This window comes from Myodes glareolus, chromosome 2, assembly GCF_982192425.1.
Source record: "Myodes glareolus chromosome 2, mMyoGla1.1, whole genome shotgun sequence".
In the NCBI taxonomy this organism is placed as follows: Eukaryota; Metazoa; Chordata; class Mammalia; order Rodentia; family Cricetidae; genus Myodes; species Myodes glareolus.
The window spans coordinates 59,209,235-59,234,111 of record NC_142027.1 but is presented as its reverse complement, the minus strand read 5'-3'; the positions used below and the strand labels follow the sequence as shown (position 1 = coordinate 59,234,111).

Sequence of the window (24,877 nt, the reverse complement as noted above, 5' to 3'; positions counted from 1 at the left end):
TCTTGATATAAAATGAGTTCCCTGAATTGGGTACCTCTAAATGGCGGCAGTCACTGACTATTTGTTAGCACCTGCATCAAGTGCTCTTACCAAGCATCTACTGTTTCAATGGGTGCTCTTCCTACTTTTAATCTATGTTGTTTCCTCCATGGTTACGCTAGCCAGTATCCAGTGATTACAAAAGTAAAGATTTTAAAGAAGAGGTATCAATTTTAATCAGCAAATGTCTACTCATGATCTAGTGGTATCCTCCCCTATCAGGACGTCCACTGATAATGGGCTTATTACCTGTAATCTTAAATTCTGACTTTCATCTCTCTGGCATGACTGAAGTCAGAGGGTCGTGAAGTCACGTGGATTTGGCACCTGGTAACTAAGTCATTTACTAGGATGGACATATTTGCCCATTATATTCAATAGCTCTGTAATGCTGTTTTTACATCCTTTAGAAAAATGGCATCAGAGACGTGCTCCCATGGGAAGATTTGTGCTCATTTGAAAAATAACATACAAACTCCATTTGTTAACATTCATTTTTATAAAATACCTTAAAAGAACAGATAAAGTACTTGAGGTTACATATCCAGAATGGAAAAAAGAATAAAATATAAATTAATTGAACACATAACTATTTTGCCACATTAGACAACTGTAAAAAAATGCATTTCAAAACAATAAAAAAAATGGGAATTGGAAAGGAAACCTTTCTATTGCTGTCTTTTCCCAGAACCTCTTCCTTGAAGCTTTAGTATTCCAGGTTTTAAGGCAGGACCTTCATTGATGTTTAAAATACACTGCATTTTATTTCCCAATCAGTCCATCTGAAACATCTCAAAACCAGATGAGAGAAATCAGTGCAAACTAAAGCTTCAAGTTGAAAATCTGAGAGGCAAAGTCACGTTCAGGATGGAGGAAATGCTTCTGGAACTGAACAAGTACGGAGTTCACATTATGAATAAACCTTTGCATGTGTCCTTTGTGTGAGAAATGCTGAGTTAGCAAACAGACCTTTGGAGGTTGTAAATTAGGGCTCTATTGCACTCTGGGCTGGGGGAAAGCAGGAAGGGCTAACAACTATAATCGGGGAAGAAAGTTCAAGTTAAACATTAAAATGACTGGATTTGGTTCCAGAAAACTTGGCTGTGATATATCAGATACCAACAGATCAGGGGGGAAAAAGGTGATACACATACACACAACAAAAAAACCCTCCCCAAATTCTGGAAATGGAACTTCACAGGAGATGGATCCTAAGTCCTCAACACCCAGAACAACTCGTAGGTAGGGGCTAAAATTAGCCATGATTTGTTTTAATTGTTTAGATCATAGTAAATACGTCTTAAGGGTAATTTTATTATCAAATCTTGAGCTTTGGGAGGAAAATCTAACATTCTGGATCAGAGGGAATAAAGTCTGGATCATCTCAAAGTATTAGCTAGTAGTCTGTTTCATAATGAAAATTAATTTGAACTATGTCTTTAAATGAATTCTGTGAATTCCATAGTTTTTGTCTCCACTGTCTTACATAAGACTCACTGCTTTTACTTTAATGACAAAACTGGCAGTTGCCAGGGGCAAGATGCAGGGATCTTGGTACAATTCAGAAATTTACTCTTTCCTTCCTAATCTCAGGTCCAAACAAATGGTATCATCACATCTTTAGCTTTTAAATTCTTGCTGATAATTTCATGAATTACTCTAAAGAAGTGCATAAAAATATGTTGCAGTTTCCAGCGTTCCTGTTTTACATCACCCTTTAATCTATCAAGGGTATTCTAATGAATTAGGACAACAAAAAGGGCAACTTCGGGTTTTAGGCTATGTCGATGGTTGGCAAGATACATAAAGCCCAAAATACATAGCACTGTTCCCACATGACATCGGAACCTATAAAACAAGTAAAAAATTATGGACAGATAAAACAACAAAGAGCCAATTGTAAAAAATAGTATATAAAAATTGTACTCATACCTCCTTACAGGAATAGCATCAAAAGAAATTAAAAATACCCCTCTGGGGGCAGAAGCAGCATAGGGCCATCGGAACAAATCTAGAGCAGACTAGGAATCCTCAAGTCTTGCTTCACCCTATGCAAGTCAGACTGCAAAGGAATGCGCCAGACCCCTTTGCTGGGCAAATATGACTTCGTGCATGAGTCTTTTACATCACCAACTCCATCAGATCTATCCAATAGTCTCTCTTCTCCCTAGTCAGGGTGGAGGACTCATTATCTGAGGTGTTTCTGTGTGTCCCACTGGGTGTGGAACAAGGAATGGTACAAACTTCCATGAACCTACAACTAAGTCTATCTTTAGGAAGTATCAAACGTGGTCAAGCATTTTGTATGGAGATAGCTTTGATTTTCTTTTTCCACTATTAGGGATAAAAAAAACCATGAAATTTATGGAGTTCTGAAGCTCTCGCATCAATTTCTGGTGCTTCATCCATCAGATTAGAGACATTTATCATCAAACACATATATACAAACAATATGTTAGAGTCAGTTTGCATTTTCAAACCCAAGAGTGCAAAGCACATTGCAGATGGCCAATAGATCTTTTCAGAATCAAACTAATTCCATGGTTTCAGAAGACTCACTCATTTTGTTAAACAGGAAAAAATTATGTTAAAGTCTTTCATCTGACTGGATGGGGCAACATAGAACAATCAATGAGAAAATCCACAGAGTAAATAGGAATCCTAGTTTGACTGAAGGAAAGGTCCTAGGAATTTTGCAAGTACCATGGCTGCAGCAGCAGTGGCACATAACAGTCATCAGTACCTCAGGAGGAGGCTGGCACACTGAGAGGAGCCAGGGTGACATCACGAAATAGAAAATGGACTGCATTCCACTGGGCAAAAGGGTGTCCATGACCTTATCTAAAGGCATATTAACATATTTTGAGGAGACGGCCACCTTCTCCAGCTTTACTGAAAGTGATACAGGCATAAACATCAGGGGATCTCATTATGGTCCTGGAACACAGCACTGTCTTATGTGAGCCTGTTTTTCCTGCATCTGCAGCAGTCACTTTTACAGCATCATGGCACTCCTGGGGCTAAGGGGGAGAATGTGGAAAACTAAAGGTCACAGCACTTACACTAACAAGGGAAGCTCTTTTATATTATATAAAAACCCTTTACAAAAGGCAGTTTATTGACAAATAAATGCTTTATACATTCAGGTTTTCCCCCACCTCTCAACAGTGATGGTTCCCAAAGAAAAGACTCAGTAGTGAAGACAAGACCACACACATTTTTCTTTTTCTTTCTGCATTCGTTTGAGATGCTGAAAATCAGAACCTTCAGACTAGCATGTCGTATAAATGGGAGCAATGAAGCTGGACCTGGGGACTTGAGGTGGGGCCTGGATAGAGAGCAACACAGACAAATGATTTTGATGCTGATGGGGAAACAGGGGCAGGCATGAAAAAGTACAGCAGACGTGACCAGTTCTACAAAGGGCCTGTCAGGAACACAGTACAGGAACCCAACATAGAGACACAACGCAATTCTGCCAACGTGTAAACAAGGAAAAGCATTTCACAGATTCAAAGTTCAAGGGGAGTAAACGTCTTTAAATTATTTTATCAGTTCAACCCTGATTTAAAAGTATGGCTAGCACAAACACAGAAGCTGCAGCATGGGCATCCTAGGGGAGCTGTGATCTCCAGAGAAGTGGTACTCAAAGCCTCCCTTCTGGAGATGCCATGCAAAAAGACGCTGGGGCTCCTGTATCCCCTCTTAGTCCCTCTGTTCCATACTCCTGGAATATTTTGCCAACTGTTTTACCCTTTGGTGCTTGCAGTTCAGGCTGCTATAGATTTAGGCGTGGAGAGACTGGAGGAGGGAAGGCAAATTCTCGAAGTATGCTCCTGGCCACTTCTACATTATTCTGGGCAATCTCTAAGGCTCTTTTCACTTCTTCAAAGGCATAACCCTCTCCCATGAGTTTTGCAATTTTTGCATCAACATTTTCCAATGCTGTTTCAGGCCCATGGGGTTTTCTGTGATGAATTTCTGGTGCAGTCCTGCGGGGTCGTGGTTTGGGGGGTCGAGCTGGTGCTTGCGAACCATCTGTGGAGATTTTCAAAGACAAACACCATTAAAACAGTGAGATAAAAATGAATGCTATATGATTTCTCAAAAAGTTAGGAAACAACCTTCCTCAAGACCCAGTATACTACTTTCGGGTATATAGCTAAAGGATGCTCAATCGTACCATAAGGACACATGTTTAGCTATGTTCATAGCATGCCATAGCCAGAAACTGGAAACAATCTAAATGCCCTTTGACTGAAGAATGGATAAGGAAAATGTGGTACATTTACACAATGGAATACTACACATTCTAATTTTCAAAATGAGGTAACATTTTCCATTTCACAATCAGTTGGCCAGCAAATAAAAGTATTTGTAGAGAAAATAAGTAATAGTATTAAAAAATTGATAGCACTATTGTGTCCTATGACATTCATTTTATTTTCATTTTTATTGACCTCTACGTTTTTCCTGTCCTCTCCCTACCTATCCCTTCACCTTGAACCCTCTCCCAAGGTCCCCATGCTCCCAATTTACTCAGGACATCTTGTCGTTTGCTACTTCCCATGTAGATTAGATCTATGTATGTCTCTCCTAGGGTCCTCATTGTTGTCTAGGTTCTCTGGGTTTATGATTTGTGCGCTGGTTTTCTTTGCTTTCTCAGGACCCAGCAATTCCACTCTTGGGAATATACCCAAGAGATGCCCTATCATACTACAAAAGCATTTGTTCATAGCTGCACTATTTGTAATAGTCAGAACCTGGAAACAACCTAGGTGCCCCTCAATAGAAGACTGGTTAAAGAAGGTGTGGAACATATACATATTAGAGTTTTACTCAGCGGTAAAAAACAACGACATCTTGAATTTTGCATGCAAATGGATGGACATAGAAAACGCTTTACTGAGTGAGGTAAGCCAGACCCAAAAAGAGGAATATGGTATGTATTCACTCATAAGTGGATTCTAGCCATAATTAAAGGTCTTTGAGCCTATTATTCGAGATCCTAGAGAAGCTAAATAAGAAGGTGAACCTGAAGAAAATCATGTACTTATCCTCCTGGAGATTGGAAATAGACAAGAGTCCCAGGTAACCTCGGGTGCATGGGGGGGGGCGGGAGGGGTGTTGGAAGGGGAGAGGGTTAGAGAGAAGGGAGTAGGAGAGGAATGGGGAAAACTCGGGGGACTGAGATGGAGGGAGGGAGGAAGGATGGATTTGGGATCAGGGAAGAATATATCTTAACTAAGGGAGTCATTTTAGGGTTTACAAGAGACTTGATTATAAATGGGATCCCAGGTCCAAGGAGAGATCCCCAGATTGTTCTCTGGACAGAGGAGAGGGTGCCTGAACCGGCCTTGGCCTATAACCATACTGATAAAGATTTTGCTTATCACCGTAGATCCTTCATCCGACGATGGATGGCGATACAGACGGAGACCCACATTGGAGCACTGAACTGAGCCCCCCATGGTCCAAATGAGGAGCAGAAGGAGGAAGAACATGAAAAAAAAAACTCAGGACCGCGAGGGGTGCGATCACCCACTGATACAAGGGGACTGATCTAATGAGAGTTCACCAAGGCCAGTTGGACTGGGACTGAATGAGCACGTGATCCAACCAGATTTTCTGAATGTGGCCGGATTCTCTGAATGTGGCTGGCCCGGAGCCTTTCTGAAAAGCCACTGACAATGACACTGGGACTTGTTTCCTCTGCATATACTGGATTTTTGGGATCCAGTCTGTTTGGATACTCACCTTCCTGGACCTGGAGGGAGGGGGGAGGAACTTGAACTTCCCACAGGGCTGGAAGCCCTGACTGCTCTTAGGGATGAAGAGGGAGGAGGAGGGGGAGAGGAGAGTGGGAGGGTGTGGGGAGGAGGGACGGAAATGGAAACTTTCATAATTTAATAAATTTTGAAAAAAAAAGAATGTGGTGGGAGAATGCAATAATAGTTTGACTAAAAAATAAAATTTTTCTTTCTGATTTCATATTTTACTATTCAGGCCACACGACAGATATATAAAAGAAAAAAAAAACAGAAACAAACAAAAAACAACAACAAAACAGTCAAAGCCCAAAGCTCAAAGTAAAAGTGGCCAGGATCTGTTTTATCACATATTTTATCTTTCTCAACTATGGCACAGCCTTTGGCTGCTCCAAGAGAAAGAGAGAAGAGGTCCCTATTAGAGGGGATGCTTTCTCTATAATCTAACAAAAGAATGCAGAATAACCCCTAAATGTTCTCTGTCCTACTCATGTGTGGCTATTCTGAACTATTTTCATAAATACACTACGTAGACTCTCCTCCTACTGACTCTTCATGTTAATAATGCTGAACTTCGCTGACTATAAGGAAGAATAAACTGAAAAGAGCAGATGTTTTGCCTCTATGAGTCAACAGGTTCAATAAATTAAATGTGGCTTTGCTTGCGCAAACATAATAGATTCCAATGCAGAAACTTTTGACCCCAAAATGCAAACATTGAGAAAACATCACGAGGAAACTGGCTTATAGTTCAGGCCCCTGCTGGTAATTACCTTTTTTTCTTCCTCTCATGAATTTTTTTTTAATGTGTGCAGCTGTATGTAAAGTTGATGTGTACACATTTGTGTGTGTCCAAGTGGGCACACATGTGCCATGACCCATATGTGGAGGTCATAGGGTAACCTTGGATGTTAGTTCTTGCCTTCCACTTTGTTAACTGTGGGGTTTCTTGTTCATCTCTGCATGCATCAGGCTGTCTGACCTACACACTTCTGCAGATTCTCTGTTTCTTGCTAGCATTTCACTGTAGGTAGCTAAAATTATAGATGCATTCTAACATATCTGGCTTTACATGGATTCTGTGAATCCAAACTCAGGCCCTTACAGCTACATGGAAACTAATTTTCAACAGAGCCATTGCCCCATCCCTGATAATAGTTTCTATTTTTCTTTTCTTTTCTTCCTTCCTACTTTTTTTTTTTTTTTTTGGCTTATCAGGACAGGGTTTCTCTGTAGCTTTGGAGCCAGCTCTGGAACTGGCTCTTTAGACCAGGCTGGCCAAGAACTCACAGAAATCTGCCTGCCTCTGCCTCCTGAGTCCTGGGATTAAAGGTGTGTGCCACCACCACCTGGTGATAATAGTTTCTTAAAGTGAAACCAATAATATTGGTACCAATGAATCCTTGAGAGCAAAGGGAATTAATTATATAGTCATGTAAAGAATATATAATTTCTGGGTGTTGCCAAAATCTGTATTGGTTTTGCATTTATATCGCAACTATATATTGATGTACAGCATCTAGGCCCCCACTACTTAATGTTCCCCAGTTAGTTGTGGCATACTTACAATTGTTGAAGCCACCAATGACTTAGGCCTTTGCTAGAAGTGGAATTAATACCAACAGGGGTCTGAGCTAACTTTCACCCTCTGAGCCCAAAACACAACAGGGACCACCATTCCAATTTAAGGAGTATTTATATAGTGAGATCCTCATACTTTTTGCTATTCATACCTCCTTACCTGGTGAATAGCTAGTGTGTCTCTATTCTTGTGTGATGCAGAGAGAGCTGGTCTACCTGATTTTAATAAGGAATATATAAAGACCAAACTCAATAATGCCATCTGCTTAACAATCTGGGATGTGAAAGGGAGGTATGGTGACCACTAGAGTCAAAGCAAACACTATGTATTAAACTAATGTCTAAGGCTCAGGAAGCCTTGCAGAAGAGGACTATGGAAAGATTGAAAGAGCCAGAGGACCAGGATGCCTGATATGAAATGGTGATATATATATATATATATATATATATGAAAAGGGAAGCTGCACTGATGTGGGATTCCCGTCTGTATGCTGGGAATATGTTTTTATTATCATTGGTTAATAAAGAAGCTACTTTAGCCTATGGCAGGGCAGAATACAGATTAGCGGGAAAACTAAACTGAATGTAGGGAGAAGGGAGGAGGAGTCAGGGAGACACTATTTAGCTACCTAAAGAGAAAGACACTAGAACTGGAAGCCACAGTCTTTTGGCGATACACAGATTAATATTTAATGTAAGATATAAGAGCTAGGCAGGAATATACTTAAGTTGTTGGATAAGTAGTGTTATAACTAATATAGTTTCTGTGTGATCATTCAGATCTGGACAGCCAGAAAACAAAGGCATAGTATCCACTTATGAAATGGCACACAACATGGGGCAATGTACATCTACATAAAGCCTAAGAAGGCTTTTTTAAAAAGGGGGCTTCTACACCCACAAAAATGGAAGTCATTTGCAGCTTCTTGGTAGCCACATGTTTTCAGATAAGCTCTGTTTGTTGGTGGTGAGCAGAGGCACTCTCCTTTAAAAGGCTTCTTGACTCAGACTTTGCAGCTACAGCTGCATGACTTCTTAATGAGACTGCTTCCTAGTTAGTAATGGTAGCTGGAACAGATCTGGTTCTTTCTGGAGGTTATGCTACTAAGCACATAAATGGGGTTTGTGAGCAGCATGCTGCAGTTGCTTAATGGCAACATAGACCTGCTATATCCCTAGAGCTGGGTTAATGAACATTGCTCACAGAGCCGGCAGTGACCACACCTCCACCATGTTGGATGAGGCAGAGCCAAAACGCAAAGCCACAGCATTAGTGCTAGCCATGCAGCTTAGCATTTTAAGAAGTGCTCCTGGTTAGAAAATGATTACAGAAACAAAATAAGACACATTGAGATGAAAAAAGACCTCTGAATGGGTTACAGTGTTGGATAAATATGTACATGGATTAGGAAAGAGAGAAGAAAAAGTACAGACAGTCATAGATTAAATGTACAAAGATAATAAAGTAAATATTAAGAGATAAGCCATGTAAGGATGGAATGTATACAGAGAGTCTGGATAATGTATATTATTGTGCTTTTAGTTTTTTGATCATTATTGAGTTAACTGCAGAGAGACATTTGATTGTGGGGACTGCTAAGCCAAATAAACATAAAGGTATCTTGACTTCAAAATTTGAGTCTAAGGATGTATTACTTTGGAAAAGAGGTTCTGTTTTTGTTTCCACAGATGATGGGAAACTGTGGATTCCTTCCAGGTAATATGGTTTGAAAGTCTCCACAAACTGTAAAAGTACTTTGCCCAACAAACAGCAGGAAGCAGCTTGGTGAAAACAAATGCCCAAATATCCAAAATGATTATTTATAAATGTTTGTTTTCATTTAAAGGGGGTTGATTATAAGTGATTAAGGGTCACAGTCAATTTCTATTAAACAAAACAAGGGGGACAGGATACAGAGATGAATACTTTGCATTGGTATGGATCTTGGTCTATTGATACAAATTTAATGTCAATTTTGTTGCACTGTATGTGTGTGTGTGTATTTCAGTTAGATAGATAGTCTTCAACACTTAGAGAATATGGCATTTAAAAGAATTTAAGAACTTAGACTTTTCTCAACAGTGAGACATGTCTGCTTCTGGTAGCACCAATCAACTTCAAGAGGTTGATGGGCATTGAAGAAACTCGCTCTGGAATTTGCCTTCAATATGACAAGGCTAGCCATTTGGGCAAGAAACTACTCTTGCCTGGATGGCTTGATGAATTGAACATGCAGGACCCGCAGAGAAATGACTGCTCAACTTGCCAAAAGAACGTGAGACAGTACTTCAGAGTTCCTGCTCCACCAAAGAAACTGCTAGACATTCTGAAGGACACAGAGAAAGTGACGGACAAACTGCCAATATAGGCAAAATAGTCTTTCAAATTTTCTGCTTTACTGAAATATCTGCCAGATACTATGTATGGGTCTGTAGGCTGAAGATGGATGCCCCAATGTTACAGAAGAACTTTGGGTGGCTGTCCAGATATTTTTAGAAGTTGCTTACAATGTATTCCTGTTTACTTTGGTAATATTATATCTCTCTGGGGTCTTTGATGGAGTTTAAGACAGACAGTTATAGTTAAAGTTTTCCATAGTTATGATAAAAGATAAATTAGATATAAAACTTTATACTCACAAAGATAAAATAGATGACAGAATATTTTCTTTAACTTTGCCAGATATTAACAGACTAAATATTGCAACTGTAATTCTTGCATGATACCTGTTTTGTTATATGTAATTTTGCTATGTTAAAGTTAAAACCTTCCCTTTTATTTAGACAGAAAAGAGGAGATGATGTGGGATTCCCCTCTGTATGCTGTGAATTATGATTTATTACCATTGGTTAATAAAGAATTTGTTTTGGCCTATGGTGGGGCAGAATATAGGTGGGTGGGAAAATAAAATTGAATGAACTGAGAAAAAAGGTGGAATCAGGGAGCTGCTGAAGGAGAAAGATGCTAGAAACTTACCTATAAGCCACAGTCTTGTGGTGATACATAGATTAATAGAAATGGGTTAATTTAGAAATGGATTAATTTAAGATAAGAGCTAGGTAGGAATACACCTGAGCTGTTGGCCAAGCAGTGTTGCAATTAATGTAGTTTCTGTGTGATTATTCAGGTATGGTAACCGGGGAAATGAAGGCGCAGTCTCTGCTTACAATGCACCCATAAAAATCTCAAATATTTATGGTTATTTAGACAAGTCTTGTAAAATGACAAGAGCTGATAGGCCATTGTGGATGGGGAAATCTCAAAGGCCTCATCCTTAATAAGAATGTCAAACAAAATAGTAATAACTAATTAACCAGACGTACAAATTTCAAAACAGGAAAACCCAGAGATACAGACAGATGTGTGGACATGTAATATTGGCCAAAAATGAACTTTCAAGACACAAGAAACTGAATAGAACAATGATGGTAATGAGATTGAATCATTAGTAAAGTCTCCAAGCAATCAAATGCCTAAGATCATATAGTTTTACTGCCAAAGTCTCACAAGCTGTTTTTCTTTTCCCTTTATTTTTCACAATCGATCAGAACTGGGGCCCTCACAAGAACCTAGCAGTAATTAGTTTTCAAAACTAGGCAAGGATGAAACCAAAAACAACAACACCTCCCTTCCCCAACCCTATAGACCAGTATATCTCTGATGAACACAGATACAAATATTCTCAGCAAATTGTAAGTCACAAAGATCATTCACTACCATCACACTGGTTTCATCCTGGGTATTCAAGTTTATTCATCACTATTCAAGTTGGTTGCGTTCCCAGAGTCAAAAGATAGTTCAACCTATGAAAATCAATAAATAGATTTATACACTGACAGGAAGAGGATGCGAACCACATGATTCTCTCAACAGATGCAGAAAGAACATTTGCTTCCATTTACCACTTCTTTATGATGAAACATCTGAACAAATTAAGTTCAAGGACCTGTTCATCAGCATAGATGAGTTAACAACAACAACCCATAGGTGACATTAATCTGAATAGAGAGAAACTGAGAGTGTTCTCTCAGACATTGAGAACAAGCTCAACGTGCCCACTGTCACCAGCTTATTCAGTACAGAACCATAAATTTCAAACAACATTTAAGAAGCACACTGAAAGTATAAAATAAAGGAAGTTAAAACACTTTTGTAAATGATTTTTGTGTGTACAATATTTTGTACACAAAAAAATTTAGGAGTCCACCAAAAGAGAGTTAGTAAGTGTAAGTTCAATGGAGTGGCAGGGTGTAGAGCCTTAATATGGGAATTGGTAGCTTTCAGCATATAAACTATTCAAGGAAATAAAAAAGCACAAAAGCTACATATAAAATATCTAGGAATGAACTTAGTTATGGAAGTAAAAGCAATGTAATTGTCAAAGTTATGAAACAATAATTGAGGAAACTGACAAGATAAACCAAAAGGAAAGATTTCCATATCCATGGATTTGAAAACTACTGTTAAAATGTCTGCACTACATAAATCACTCTAGAGATTCAAATCAACATATAGACTAAAATGCAACACCCATCAAAATGTCATGATTCTTTACACAGAATGAAAAGCCAATCCTAATATTTATATGGAAGCAAAAGGATGTCAAAGAGCCAAAGCAACCTTGAACAGAAAGAAAAAAGCCAGAGGGAGGCGCCACACAGCAGACACGACATACTGCCGATCCACAGCAACACTACAGACTCAAAGGCTAATGGAACTGAGATCCAGAAACAGACCTGTTCATCTGCTACCAACTGGTTCTCACAAAGACTAAAATCACACACCATGCCTCAGCAATGGTGCTAGGAAACTCAAATATCCACATGTAAAAGACTGAAACCCAACCCTTATCTCTTAACCACTGAACAAAAATCAGCTCTGAATGTATGGGAGGACCTTGGTGGTACAGCCCCAGGTCCTTTCCTTTCTTACTGTTGGTAATTGCTGTATTCTGTGTATATGTCATACTTGTGCAATTCACAAAACCACAACAAACAGATGCGATTCCTTCTGCTTTACAGATGTGAACAGTTCAAAAGTGAAGATAGAGGTGCTAAGAGGGATTTTCTGATATGAGAGGGCAGCAGGAACCCAGTGGAGGGCTCTGCCATGGTCATGCAGGTTTCACTGCTGTAGTGCCTTCCAATCCTTGCTGGCACTGCTGCTCCTTCACTGCTGTTCCCGTTTTGTTATAGAGGAACCCCAATGTGCTTTAACAATCACTCTTACATGGAGGTGTGATTGTGGATTATGAACTAACTTGGTTTTGGCTTGGCCACTGAATATGTTGGTAATCACAACATAAGCTTGATTAACAGTAAAAGAATAAATGTGTGCATAGCCTACAAAAATTGTCAGAATTAACTTGAATTCTATTAGGCTGATGCTTGTCTCTGTGGGATCCTGAGCAAACTGTTAAAGCTTGCTGGGTTTCTTTATTTTATAAATTAATCTTATTGCAGAGCTGTATGCATTTATTTATATTTATATATTATAACTATGTTTTCAGGTATATAACAGCATATATTATATACAGTATAACATATTTTATATGAATAATCACATAGAAAGAATTATATTTACTATACTTGTATGTGAAATGACCTCAATGATCATCATAACCAGCTTTCTAAACTAATTATTAGAATTTGTATTCTACTGTAAATGCTTAATAAATTAAGTATTGCATAACATGTACATATCATTTGGGAAATAGACCTTCATTAATTTAGTAAAGAAGTACTATTCTTGGAATAAGCATTAAAGCTCTTTGACTAGTAATTTTTTATGTTCAATAAATAGTTGAGAATTAGAATAATGTGAATTTAACTAAATAAAGAAGGAACAAAATCTTAAAATATATTATAATCTTGCTATTCAAATATAAGTTGCTTCAAAGAATTTTGGAGCCCATTTACACTGTGATATTGAATTATTACAGCATCTTAGACATAGTCTAATCAACAGACACGATTTCACATATGGTTTTCAGTGGAATACAAATTAATGAAAGATCTTCACATATACTATACTTCGAATACTCAAAGAGCAGCAGGAGAGACAGCTTTAGATACTCATGGCAAACACTTCAGCATTGTGGTTTTAAACCAGAAGCCATGTGCATGAAGGTTTTCAAGAGGTATCAATGACCAGAAAAATTGTAAAGCACAACCATACTGAAATTTCCATGGCGGAAACAAAACTAAGTGTTAAATGCAATTTACCCTGTCACTAGGAAATCCCCACTCTGCATTTCCAACCCTTGTGTGAATTACACCATGATTTCCAGCTGAAATCCACAAGAAGATTACTAACAGAGCAGTCTGCTCCACAGTCCTTCAATGTTCCATTAAACTAACAATAGAGGAAACCAGTGCTGCAGTTCATCCCCTTTATAACAGTATACCCTTATTATGTCAGTATATTTAGCAATTAAATAATTTCATGAGTCACGGAACATTCCAGCATTGTTTTCAAGTCCTTGAACTACTTTTTAACTGCTAATACCATGAATAATCTCCACCAGGGCAGACACTGCAATAAAAGAACAAGCAGTATGGAATGTTTAAGGAATTCAAACTGCTGCACAATGGGTACTATAACATGAGCAAAGCAGCATGGAAATTTTACAAAATTACATGCAGTGATTGGAGACATGAGCTACATGTGAGTGATGAGCTCACATATAGAAGTCATTCACTGGCAAAAGTTGCCTCAGTACAGAAGGAAGTGATTTTAAAATAAGTCAGGGAAATTTTTATTTTATTTTTTGCAGCTGCTGTTTATCATGATCATTTGATGAAAAACTAATAGTAACATTACTTTTTTAATCTATAAAATACTTCCTTTGAGGGGAATGAACATTTTAGCTAAGTAGATGCACGTCTACACATAATGTTATTAAAAAAGAGACAAGAGGTTTCTATTTTATTTTATTCATATTTATTTATTAATTCATTTATTCGTTTATTTTCAAGGCTGTTTTGGAACTCACTCTGTAGACCAGGCTGGCCTCAAACTCAGAGCTTCACATGCCTCTGCCCTAAAGTGCTGCAATTAAAGGTGTGCATCATCGCCCGACAGAAAGATATTTCTAAAGTGATGAAACTATATTTTTGAATTCTTCAAAACTGTTCTTTTCATAGTTTATTGATGAGTAAGCAACTATCAAATATTTATATAGCTCTGAAAGGTCATAGACATTCAACGTCTTAGAATTAGCAACCACACCAGAATCCTTGTTAGGTCATTTGAAAGAGGCTTCAGTAAGAATAGGTTATTGTGAAACAGAGCCCTGAAGACACATAGCATCCAGGTCAGGTTTTAACTGAGGACACCTAATCCAGAGGTGAGTACAGATGTGCAGGTGTGGAAAACAAGGAGGATTCCTGTTAACAAAAACAACCCAGAAAAGGAAATTGTTTCTGTGCTTTGCTACTGTCTGCAAAGTTTAGGATGAAATATTTGATGCTACAGCTGGCTTTGGCCCTTAGTTCTCTGTTGTGGACAATGGTCTGTACCCTGTCATTTATATTTTAAATAAATGCTGATTGGCCTAGTAGCTCAGACTTCTTATTAACTCTTATACCTTATATTAGCCCATTATTCTTGTCTATGTTAGCCATGTGCCTTGGTACCTTATTCAGCAAGGTAGTCACATCTTGCTTCTTCTGTGGCTGGGTCACTATGACAGAAAGAACTTTCCTTTTCCTAGAATTCTCGTTGTCCCGCCTCTACTTCCTGCTTGGTCACCCTGCCTATACTTCCTGCCTGACTATTGGTCAATCAGCATTTATTTAAAATATAAATGACAGGGTACAGACCATTGTCCCACAGCACTTCCCTCGTTATTAAAAACAAAAAACAAAAAACAAAAAATAAGAACACTGAATCTAATATCCTTTGTTTAGCTTTTCTCCTAATCAAAACTTCAGATAACAGAATGGCTCCCACATGGGCAACTGCATCCACATAAAGCCTGAGAGAATTTAGGAAGTAATTCTAGACAGAAAAGAATAGAGTAAAGCATGGCTTATTAATAGCAGCACTTTCTCAGGTGGGCTCTGCTCGCTCTCATTTAAGACAGGTTTCCTGACTCAGCTTTAGCTGCAAAAACTTTGCTGGCCTTTTAAGAGGCTCTGCCACAAAACACTTAATGGTATTTATGAATAGCCTACAGCATGCTTCTTGGTGGTGGTACAGATCTTGAAACACCATAGAGCTGTGGCAATAAACATAGCTCTGGCCAGTACTGCCGCCATGAAACTGGAATCTTAGAGAGCTAAAAAATGGGCAAGATCCAGCCGTCAAAGCCACGGCTTTAATCTCAGCTATATTTATTAGCAAATTAAAGACTCATGTCGTCAGAAAAAGAGAGAGAGATACAGTAAAGATAGATTCAAAGATGAAGAAAACCTCTAAATGGGTTACTGTGTGTCTAAAATATATGTAGGCTTGAAAAAAAAAAGTCCTTAAAATAAAGAGAGTAGTTGGGTGTGGCATCCAATACTTGGGAGGCAGAGACAGACAAACAGACCTCTGTGAGTTCAAGGTGTGGTGGCACATACCTTTAACCCCAGCATTTGGAATTATAAATTATAAGAGTTAATAGGAAGTCTGAGCTACTAGGCCAATCAATTTATAACTAATGTAGACCTCTGTGTAATTTTATTTGGACCTAACAACTGCAGCAAACAGGCAGGACAAAAACCACAGACAACAGTACTCTTGTATTTTTTTAGGGAAAAACTAGTCCAATCAGGTTAAATGGATGTTTCTGTATCTGCTACTCCAAGTACTCTTGAGATTTCTATTGTAATGCTAACCCTGATCCAAAAGTTCGAACACCTGCAGGAGGTTCCTGTGCCTACAACACCCATGTGTTACAGAGCCAACACCAAAGAAGCTGTGAAAACAGTGTCTTGTGATAACTCTACTCGTGACTTAAATACCTTTATTTTGACACGGTTGATGGTGCTGAATATATTTCAAGTCAGATGTGGTGCTTTTGCCAAAGGTCTATCTTAACATTATTTCATTAACGGCTTTGCTTTCTCATGCCATACATGACTGGCAGATGTTTTCAGTCATCGATTTCCAGGCTTTATCATCAGTCTATGTTTTATTTGGAACTACACCCTACACACAGAAGGATCTGTGTGGCTAGATGTGAACTGGCGGACAACATATAAACCAAAACTTGAAGAGGTCAATAAGGTTTTCAGGGTTTCAGAGTGAATTCTGCATCTCCTATATGGCCCCATGGAGGATCTTTATTCAGAAAGTCCCAGGTACATGACTATTACATTTAACAAATCTTCAGTGAATTGATTTGAGCTTAAGAATAAAAACTGAAAATACTGAAATCATACAAAATCTACATATTGTGAAAAACTTCTGATGTTTACAAAGAGGAACCAAATATGTTTCTCATGAAACCAAGTATCCAACTTAACAAAGACATCAGTGACTAAGTGTTCCTTCCACGTCCCCATCTATATTCTTTTTTTAAAAGATTTATTTATTTATTATGTATACAACATTCCTTCCATGTACGCTTGCACACCAGAAGAGGGCACCAGATCTCATTATAGATGGCTGTGAGCCACCATGTGGTTGCTGGGAATTGAACTCAGGACCTCTGGAAGAGCAGTCAGTGCTCTTAACCTCTGAGCCATCTCTCCAGCCCCCATCTATATTCTGATATGTGCTGGGCATCCTTCTGGATATCTGTGTTATAATATTGTATATCACTTAAATAACTGGTTTGGAGATAGGGTTTTGCTATACAGTCCACTTGTCTTTACTATGTCACTATCTATCTACCTATCTATTATCTATCTATCTATCTATCTATCTATCTATCTATCTATCTACCTACCTACCTATCATCTATCTATCTATCTACCTACCTACCTATCATCTATCTATCTATCTATCTATCTATCTATCTATCTATCTATCTATCTATCTATCTATCTATCTCAGTCTGTTCTTCCACACATTGTAAGGCTTCTGCTTCAGGTTCTAAGTGCTGGGGTTACAGTGATACGGTGTGGATCCATTCCTTGTTCTTGCTTGTATTCTTCAGTGAGATGGTATTTGTGGTAGCTGAGAGAGTTGTGAGTGCGGAACTTTCAGGAAAGGGATTAATATTGATTCAAAGGTCCAACACTTCACAATGCCTGAGTAGAGAGATGGTCACCCATGGAGAAGGAAACAGTTTCTCACCAGATACCAAATGTCTGGCACTTTCTCTTGGCCTTCTCAGCCTTCAGAATGTAAGAAATGAATATTTGCTGATTAGCATCTAGCCTGTGGCAGTCACTCTAGCAACCCGGGGTGACACTCTTAGCTTGAGTGTTAAGACACAAGCAGAAGACACAGACAAATGTGTCAAGCAAATGAATAAATGATGAACTCTGAGGTAATAACAATTATCAGGAACAATTTTTCTCTACATGAGACCCTGTCTTGAAAAACCAACCAACTAACACACACACACACACACACACACACACACACACACACACACACACACAAACCAACCCACAAAAACCAAATAATAGTAATATTCGCTTGGTATTCCTTCTAGAGAGATGCTCATCTTGATATGAAATGAAAGAACACAGCATAGACAGACGTACAAAGAGATTTTCTGTATTTCTCAAATCTGATGAGATGAAATAGAAGGTAAAAGAAAGAATATACCATGAAACAAAGACTGTGCACTTACTGACGGTTCACACAAAATATTAAGCTTTCTTTTTCCTTCCCTGAGGCAGTTTTCTGGGTGTTGCTTTCATATGTATGCTTTAGAAGCCAAACAAAGGATGCTAACATAAGTGAATGTTTGAGTATAGTGCAATAAACTAAAGACAAGGCTACAGAGCGAAAAGTGCTATATAAAATAGGACATCATTGTTACTGTTTCCAGTCAACTCACCAGAAGATGAAGGGAGCTGGTCATAGTCCTGGGAAGCTCTGTTGGGTTTGATGCTGTCTCCTGGTGCTCTCCTGGCAGGAGGCAAAGGAACTTGGCCACTTGCTGGCTCAAAAAAGGGATCTTGAAAATAAAGATAATTTTTTAATTAAAAGGATGATCCTCATTGATTGGCTGAAGAAAGAACTCTGGGAACTTAAGGACTATAGATTATGATAAAATGAATTGGACAACTGATTTCCTGAGCAATCATAACCACTTTGACTATGTGGATTTTGTAATTCACCCATTTGTTCAGGGAAGCTACTTTCCTGACATTCAAAATAAAGACTACATATCCTTATTTATCTTTTCAGATCACTTATTTAGCCCCTCTTAACTCTAATTTCTTTCCCCCACATAAACTCTTCAATGAATAAAAGCTACTGAGAGGAAAGCATGAAAAAGAAATGGTATCCACTTTGCCTCTAAGAAGATTGTTGGATCACTTGAGCTCCTTAAGCTTGACGTCAATAGAAATCTGTAAACAAACCAGGAGTTTGGAATTTTTAAATGAATTAATGAATGTACAAATATCTGTAAATGTAAGATATTTTTTACTCATTGCACTACATTGGAACTTCAAAAATATGCTAATAACCAATTGTCAGCCTGGCTCACTGAATAGTAAATTCAATCGCAAAAAAAAATACCATTACTAAAAATAAAGATTAAACACACAGTAAAATGTGCTTTTTTAAAAACCTTGCCACGTAAAACAGTGAAACATAAATTGCAGATTCAAAAATCATTTCTCTAAGAATGATAGAATTCATTGAGTGGAACTAAAGGGAGAACACAGGTCTGTGCTGGCAGAAGTCACTAGCAGTCACTAACTGCCTTAAAATTAGTGCTATGTGGCTGAAAGCCTTGGTACCCTCTCTCTCTAAACAGAAGAATAATGAAAAACATTATCTCTGACATCTTTGGCTCACTAGGAATTTCTAGGCCATCACCTTCACTCTCGAGTTTCCCTCATGTTACTTTCTTCTGTGTGTACCATCTTGGAAGTTATTCCAAGGTCTTTGAAGGGCAGAATTTTTCTCACTTCTATGGCTTATATGAGATCTCCTTACTCGAATGCACAGCAACAGGTAAAAACCTTGGCAATTAGCTGATTCTCGTTCAATATTTTAATTACTAAAAATAAATTCATGCAGATACAGATTTTCCATAAAGAAAGACAGGCTGTAAATACATATAATTAGGCTATAGTTTAGTTCATTGGTTCTTCATTTGAATCTGACAACAGTAATATATAGAATGTGATAATTTAAGAAGAATTAACATGTTTTTGAACTTGCCCATTTTCATACTAATTTCTGACTAGAAAAGGCAAGCACCATTTAAAATCATAATCTATTATTTCATGTACTCTTCCTGGAGCAATTACCACCAGCTTTATCGTGCCTTCAGAGCATCCATACGCTTACTGCTTTAGAGCCAATTCACAGGCCTCCCAGATATGTCTATGTCATTTCTAGACAATCACTGAGAGCTAATGAAGTTACAATCTGTATACATTTCAATATTATAAATGGGCTACAAAATACACAATTACCATTTTTAAATGTCTTCCATTAAACCATTTTATCTCAAGACGGACACACTAAATTATTATGACCACAACAAAAACACTTAGGATCTGCTCCTTAGACACATGCTCAACTTTGTTCCCAGCTAAGTTGCTACTTGTGAGGTACAAGGTGAAGGTGTACCCCTGCTGAAAGTTATGAAATTAGAGTTACTGTTTCAAAGGAAATAGTACTATGCAGAATAATTACTAGCTGTCCTCTGATAAGGAGAATTTGAAAATCAATAAAGCTTTGGCAATTAAATTCTTTTAAAAAATAAATAAGCCTATTTAGGATTAAAACATACAAACTGAAAATGCTTCAGCCAATTGTAATTATACAGTCATACATTATTTGAGAACATAACACACAATGTGATCAGTTTGCTAAAGAAGCAATGTAGTATTGAGCCTAATTTAAGCACAGGAAGGAAGATCCCTCCTGACTTCTTACAGTAAATTCCCCAAAGATGCTGCTGCACCGCAGAAGGAGAAAGGAGTGTGGCTCTCGCCCTGGAACTTCTCACATCTGAACATGGTGGCCTCCACATGGGAAGGGCACCGTAAATGACTTCCTTCATCTGACTTCAGCTCTATAAGGGCAACCTCCCAGATGGCACAAGCTCTCTGGCTAGTCCCATCTCGACAATGATTCAATAGGCTTGAGTAAATCATACCCCCTGAGTCCTTTTCCAAGGCTATTGCCAACCACCTGGTATTTCTTTGTATTTTATTTATGCAGACAAACTTGTATGTCTCCAAGTTAAAAATACTACTTCTCTTTAACAAAGTCAGCTTCACTAGACTTGAAACTTGAATTATGACTTTAAGATTGGATATGAACTTCAAAAGAGATTCTAGGTTAGAGGAACAGAGAAATCTATAAGTCTGTCAAATAGACGGTGCACCCCATGCCCTTCAAAAAGACATTCATGCAGGGTGTGATCAAGACTTAAGCGTTGTCCTGGCTTTGTTGCTTAAGCACAGGCCCTGGCACGAATTGCAGAAATGCCTATTTCAACCTTCCCACACAAAGGAATGCTTCCTTTCTCTTTCTTTTTGTTACACAGAAAAGAAGGCATGTATGCCCAGCGGTTGCCTTGGGTTTGGAGATAGCAAATCAAGGAGCTTTTGTTGAGGACTTTGGTTTTGTTAGTGTTTGATTGGCTTGTTCAGAATGGATGGGCCACACACGGTAGTGGGAATTATAATTTTGCCAAAAGAAATCTTGTGTGAAAGCGGAAGACAGAAAGCATAAAGGAGGACCTGAGCTGCATCTCTGCATGGCTTCCCTTTCTCCCTCTGACCGCAGTCATGGGGTCTCTTTGTAGAAAGACAGTTAGTTCCTGCAATCTGAAATTTGAACTACAGAGACGTCACCGGGTGGTAAAGCTGGCACGCTGGACCTGACTCGGCTGTGCAGGGCATAGAAGGCTGGCATACAGAAACAGGCATTTAGTATAATATTTTGAGAAAATGCATATCTTTTTGTAAGATATCTATCTTGTCTTTAAATTGGGAGATTATCTCAAAGAACTCAAATCTCAGGACTGTGAACTAATTTGAGTACACTAATTAAGAACATCCTAGACAGCACGGAGACCACAGAGTAAGGGGGGCAACCACCTTCATTTACTTATACAGTTCTAAAAGCGGAGTGCTGCACTGGAGTCTAGTATGTGTATCTTTCATGAGGTTTTACTCTCTGAGTGAAGAGCTGCCACAAGCAGTGTGCCACTGTGATTGTCTAGAAAGATGATTAAACATTCTGCAAAATATAAAAAATATTTTCTTCTAGCTCTTGAAGATCCTGACTTTGTTATAAAAGAAGTCAGTGCACAGAGACCTCATGAATCAGGATTTAAGTCATGCATATTATAGGAGTGCAAGGAAGCCAATCAGAAACTGCCTAGAACTCAGCATTGAAGAGTTGGGGCTACCTGCTTGACTTAGGACACTTGATCTTCCTTAGGCAGCATCGTGGGAGTTCATAAACTGCATGAAGGCAGACCCCGCTGACACCTGAAGGCATTACTTGCTTTGTATAATATGTACAACATGTGCCCTTTGTCTTTCCCTTCTTTCTTTTTCTTCAAAAATTTCCTAACATATATACGATATATAATATACAAGCCAGTCCCAACTCCTTCCCACAAACCTTCTACTTTCTGCTCCGCCAGTGGATCTCCAGTCGACCTTTGCATGATTTTTATAGATAGTAAATAACCTACTAAATTCAACTGGTGTTACCTACATGTGCACAGGTGTGGGATCAGCCACTGGGCCATGGGTAACCATTATGATTCCTTATTGCTCTTTCCATCCTTGTGCTATACCGCCATTAAATCAATCCGGTGTCAAGCAAACCAGCCAACCACTGTTCTCACTCCTGAGAAGTCTTTCTGCTGATGTGGCAGGTCTCGGGAAACACTAACATGAATTTGGCGGCACGATCTCAGATGTACTTTACATTAAGAGAAAATTCTTTCTCGGCTTTTCACTCACTCATACCTGAAGGAAGAAGGAAGAGGTCCTGTCCTGAGGAAGGTCGGCTACTGGAGCCTGGAGGTTTCGAATGTTCAATGAGACTATGTCGTGCAGGAGGTGGGGGAGGAGGGAGAGATGGCGGGAGAGCATCAAAAGCATCTTCACCTGCATTTAAAGAAAGGTCATTATCAACAGTAGAACTTCATTAATCAAAACACACAGAGTCAAGCAAAAGCCAGGACTGATTTCTTTTCTCCCATTACGTCTAAGAAACTTCCCTTGCAATTTTTATTCAACAGTTCACTGACATTCATAATGGACTTGATTATTTTGTGGAAGAGTGTGGAGAGAAAATACACAAACAAAAGACTGAAACACCACCATGAAAACTATTTTTCTGTTTCCTGAGTCTTTCTATAAAAAGGAGCATTTCCAACTATGCATCAGCTCATGGTCCCATGGTCATCTCTGTACTATTAGTATACTAGAACTCTGAACTGAAAACCATTATCAGTAGAATCTCTGAGAAATAAAAAGAGTTTGTGGCCTCTGAGAAAAATTGCACCATGCACATATAATTTAATGCTGGGGAACACGTCCAACCATCCCCTCACTGTTGATCCACTGGACTGTAATTCACTGACACTGCACCAAACATTTGTTTTACCGACAAAGAACACACAGCACATGCACAGTGCATGAGACTGCATTGTTTACACAGCAGTCATCTCCAGAGAAGAACATGCCAGTGGAGATCTCCTTCTGATTGGCCCCAAAGCTAGTTACCTTCATGTATGCATTTCTAAGGTTTACTCAAGGTATAAACAATATTGCAGTGTGGCCTTATGTCTATGGACTTATCCCTACCACACTTTGCTAGACAACCCAGAGTCTTTCTTACCTTGAACTTTAAGAAAAAAAAATAAATAAAGGGAACTGAATACAGTTTCTAAATATGTACATCAAATGTGCTGTTAGTGAGACAGGCTATATATAAACAGCTTCATAGGTTAATAATAAAAATCACATGTATTTAACTTGAATGCATTAAACATAAATACTTTAAAGTGAATTTGCTTTCGTTGTGCTTGATTGCAAAAGTATACAAAAATTTGATTGAATCATCATAAATATTTTTAATTAAAAGTATTTGAGGATATAGGAGAGATTTGTTATCATTCGAGGCTTTTGCTGTCACATAATCAAATCCTAATCTTTTATTTCTGTCCCTAAGTATCAGAGCCATACTAGAAATCAGGTGATACGAATATCAAACCTTAAAATGTTTAGATTCTATCAAAGGGAGGTGGAGCTGTTCTCAGACATTTATGACTGACAAGTCAAAGTGTCTGCTTGGTCTCATAAAAGAGAGGTTATGATAGGAGAGACGAGAAATACAAGTGGCATCCACGAGGTGCTGACAATCAGGAGCGTGTGGAATATCAGAGGCTAGGAAAGAGATATTCAGGAAAATCAGGACGTGAGTGTCCTTAGCTGAGTGAACAGTAGGAAGTGATGTAATGTAATCAGAGGACAAGCTAGAGGAAGGTCCAAGGAACGAGACAAGCTGTAACAGCTATTCTAACAGCTAAAGAGCAAGGTCATCAGCCACCTATGGCAATTATATTGAATAATAAAACATGACTTCACAAGATGAGATGCAAACACAGATCCCTGACAGACTCACAGAGAAGGATATGAAATAGTGGAATCTATACCATAGAGACTTGAGTTTTGAATGGGTTGAGACCCAAGACAGAGAAAAAGCAAACAAGGGAACTAGACTATAGACAAGAAATTAGGAAGGTCTTAGAATTCAGGCAGATGAAGAAAAATAGAATGAAACAAAACAAAAATCCCTGATCAATAAAACAGAACCAAAAGACATTGTAATTGGACAGTTCAAAATATTGGCCACTGGTGCATATCAGAAAATACAAAAGTTCCCTTACTATTCTTGGAAATTAAACAGACAATTCGAAAAAGCTTACAAATGGATTAAACAGAAGCCTTTCTTGGTATCTAGAATGAAATACATACTTTTTAAAATAATTTAACCGACTTCAGATGACCTGGCTATTTCATGCTTTAGTAAAGTGTAGCTCGTGTTTACTAAGAATGAATACAGATGGAGGAGCCCGCCTTTCCACTCCACACTATCACTAGAATGGCCCTGGGACACAGGCCAGGGGAGTGAGCAGCACTCTTGGGTATTAACACTGAATCTAGTCTAGAAGAGAAAACCTGATGAAATCCTCACTGTTGGTCAATTCTTTTAGGTCACTATTTTGAGAAGGTTTTGAACGGGTTATATAGTTGAAATAAAGCTTAAAACAAACTAGGTTAAGTATTTTGCTCTGATTATAAAAGTAGTGTGTTATAATAGAAAATTCAGATATATTAAAAAATTCAAAAGATGCTCTGAAAACCAATTAAGTTTCATAGCT

The 24,877-nt window shown here is 38.4% G+C and overlaps 1 protein-coding gene across 3 annotated transcripts in view; it reads right to left on the bottom strand.

Annotated features, from left to right (window-relative positions):
* Positions 1-519: 519 nt before the first annotated feature.
* Positions 520-24,877, bottom strand: part of Cblb (Cbl proto-oncogene B) — a 183,224-nt gene continuing 158,866 nt past the window's right edge. For all 3 annotated transcript variants that reach the window (XM_048454293.3, XM_048454296.3, XM_085685539.2), the window contains 3 exons: positions 22,455-22,595; positions 18,335-18,454; positions 520-4,077 (listed from right to left, as the gene is read on the bottom strand). In XM_048454293.3, coding sequence (XP_048310250.3) covers positions 3,818-4,077; positions 18,335-18,454; positions 22,455-22,595 — 521 coding nt within the window. In that variant the 3' untranslated portion in view covers positions 520-3,817. The remainder of the gene's footprint in view (positions 4,078-18,334; positions 18,455-22,454; positions 22,596-24,877) is intronic.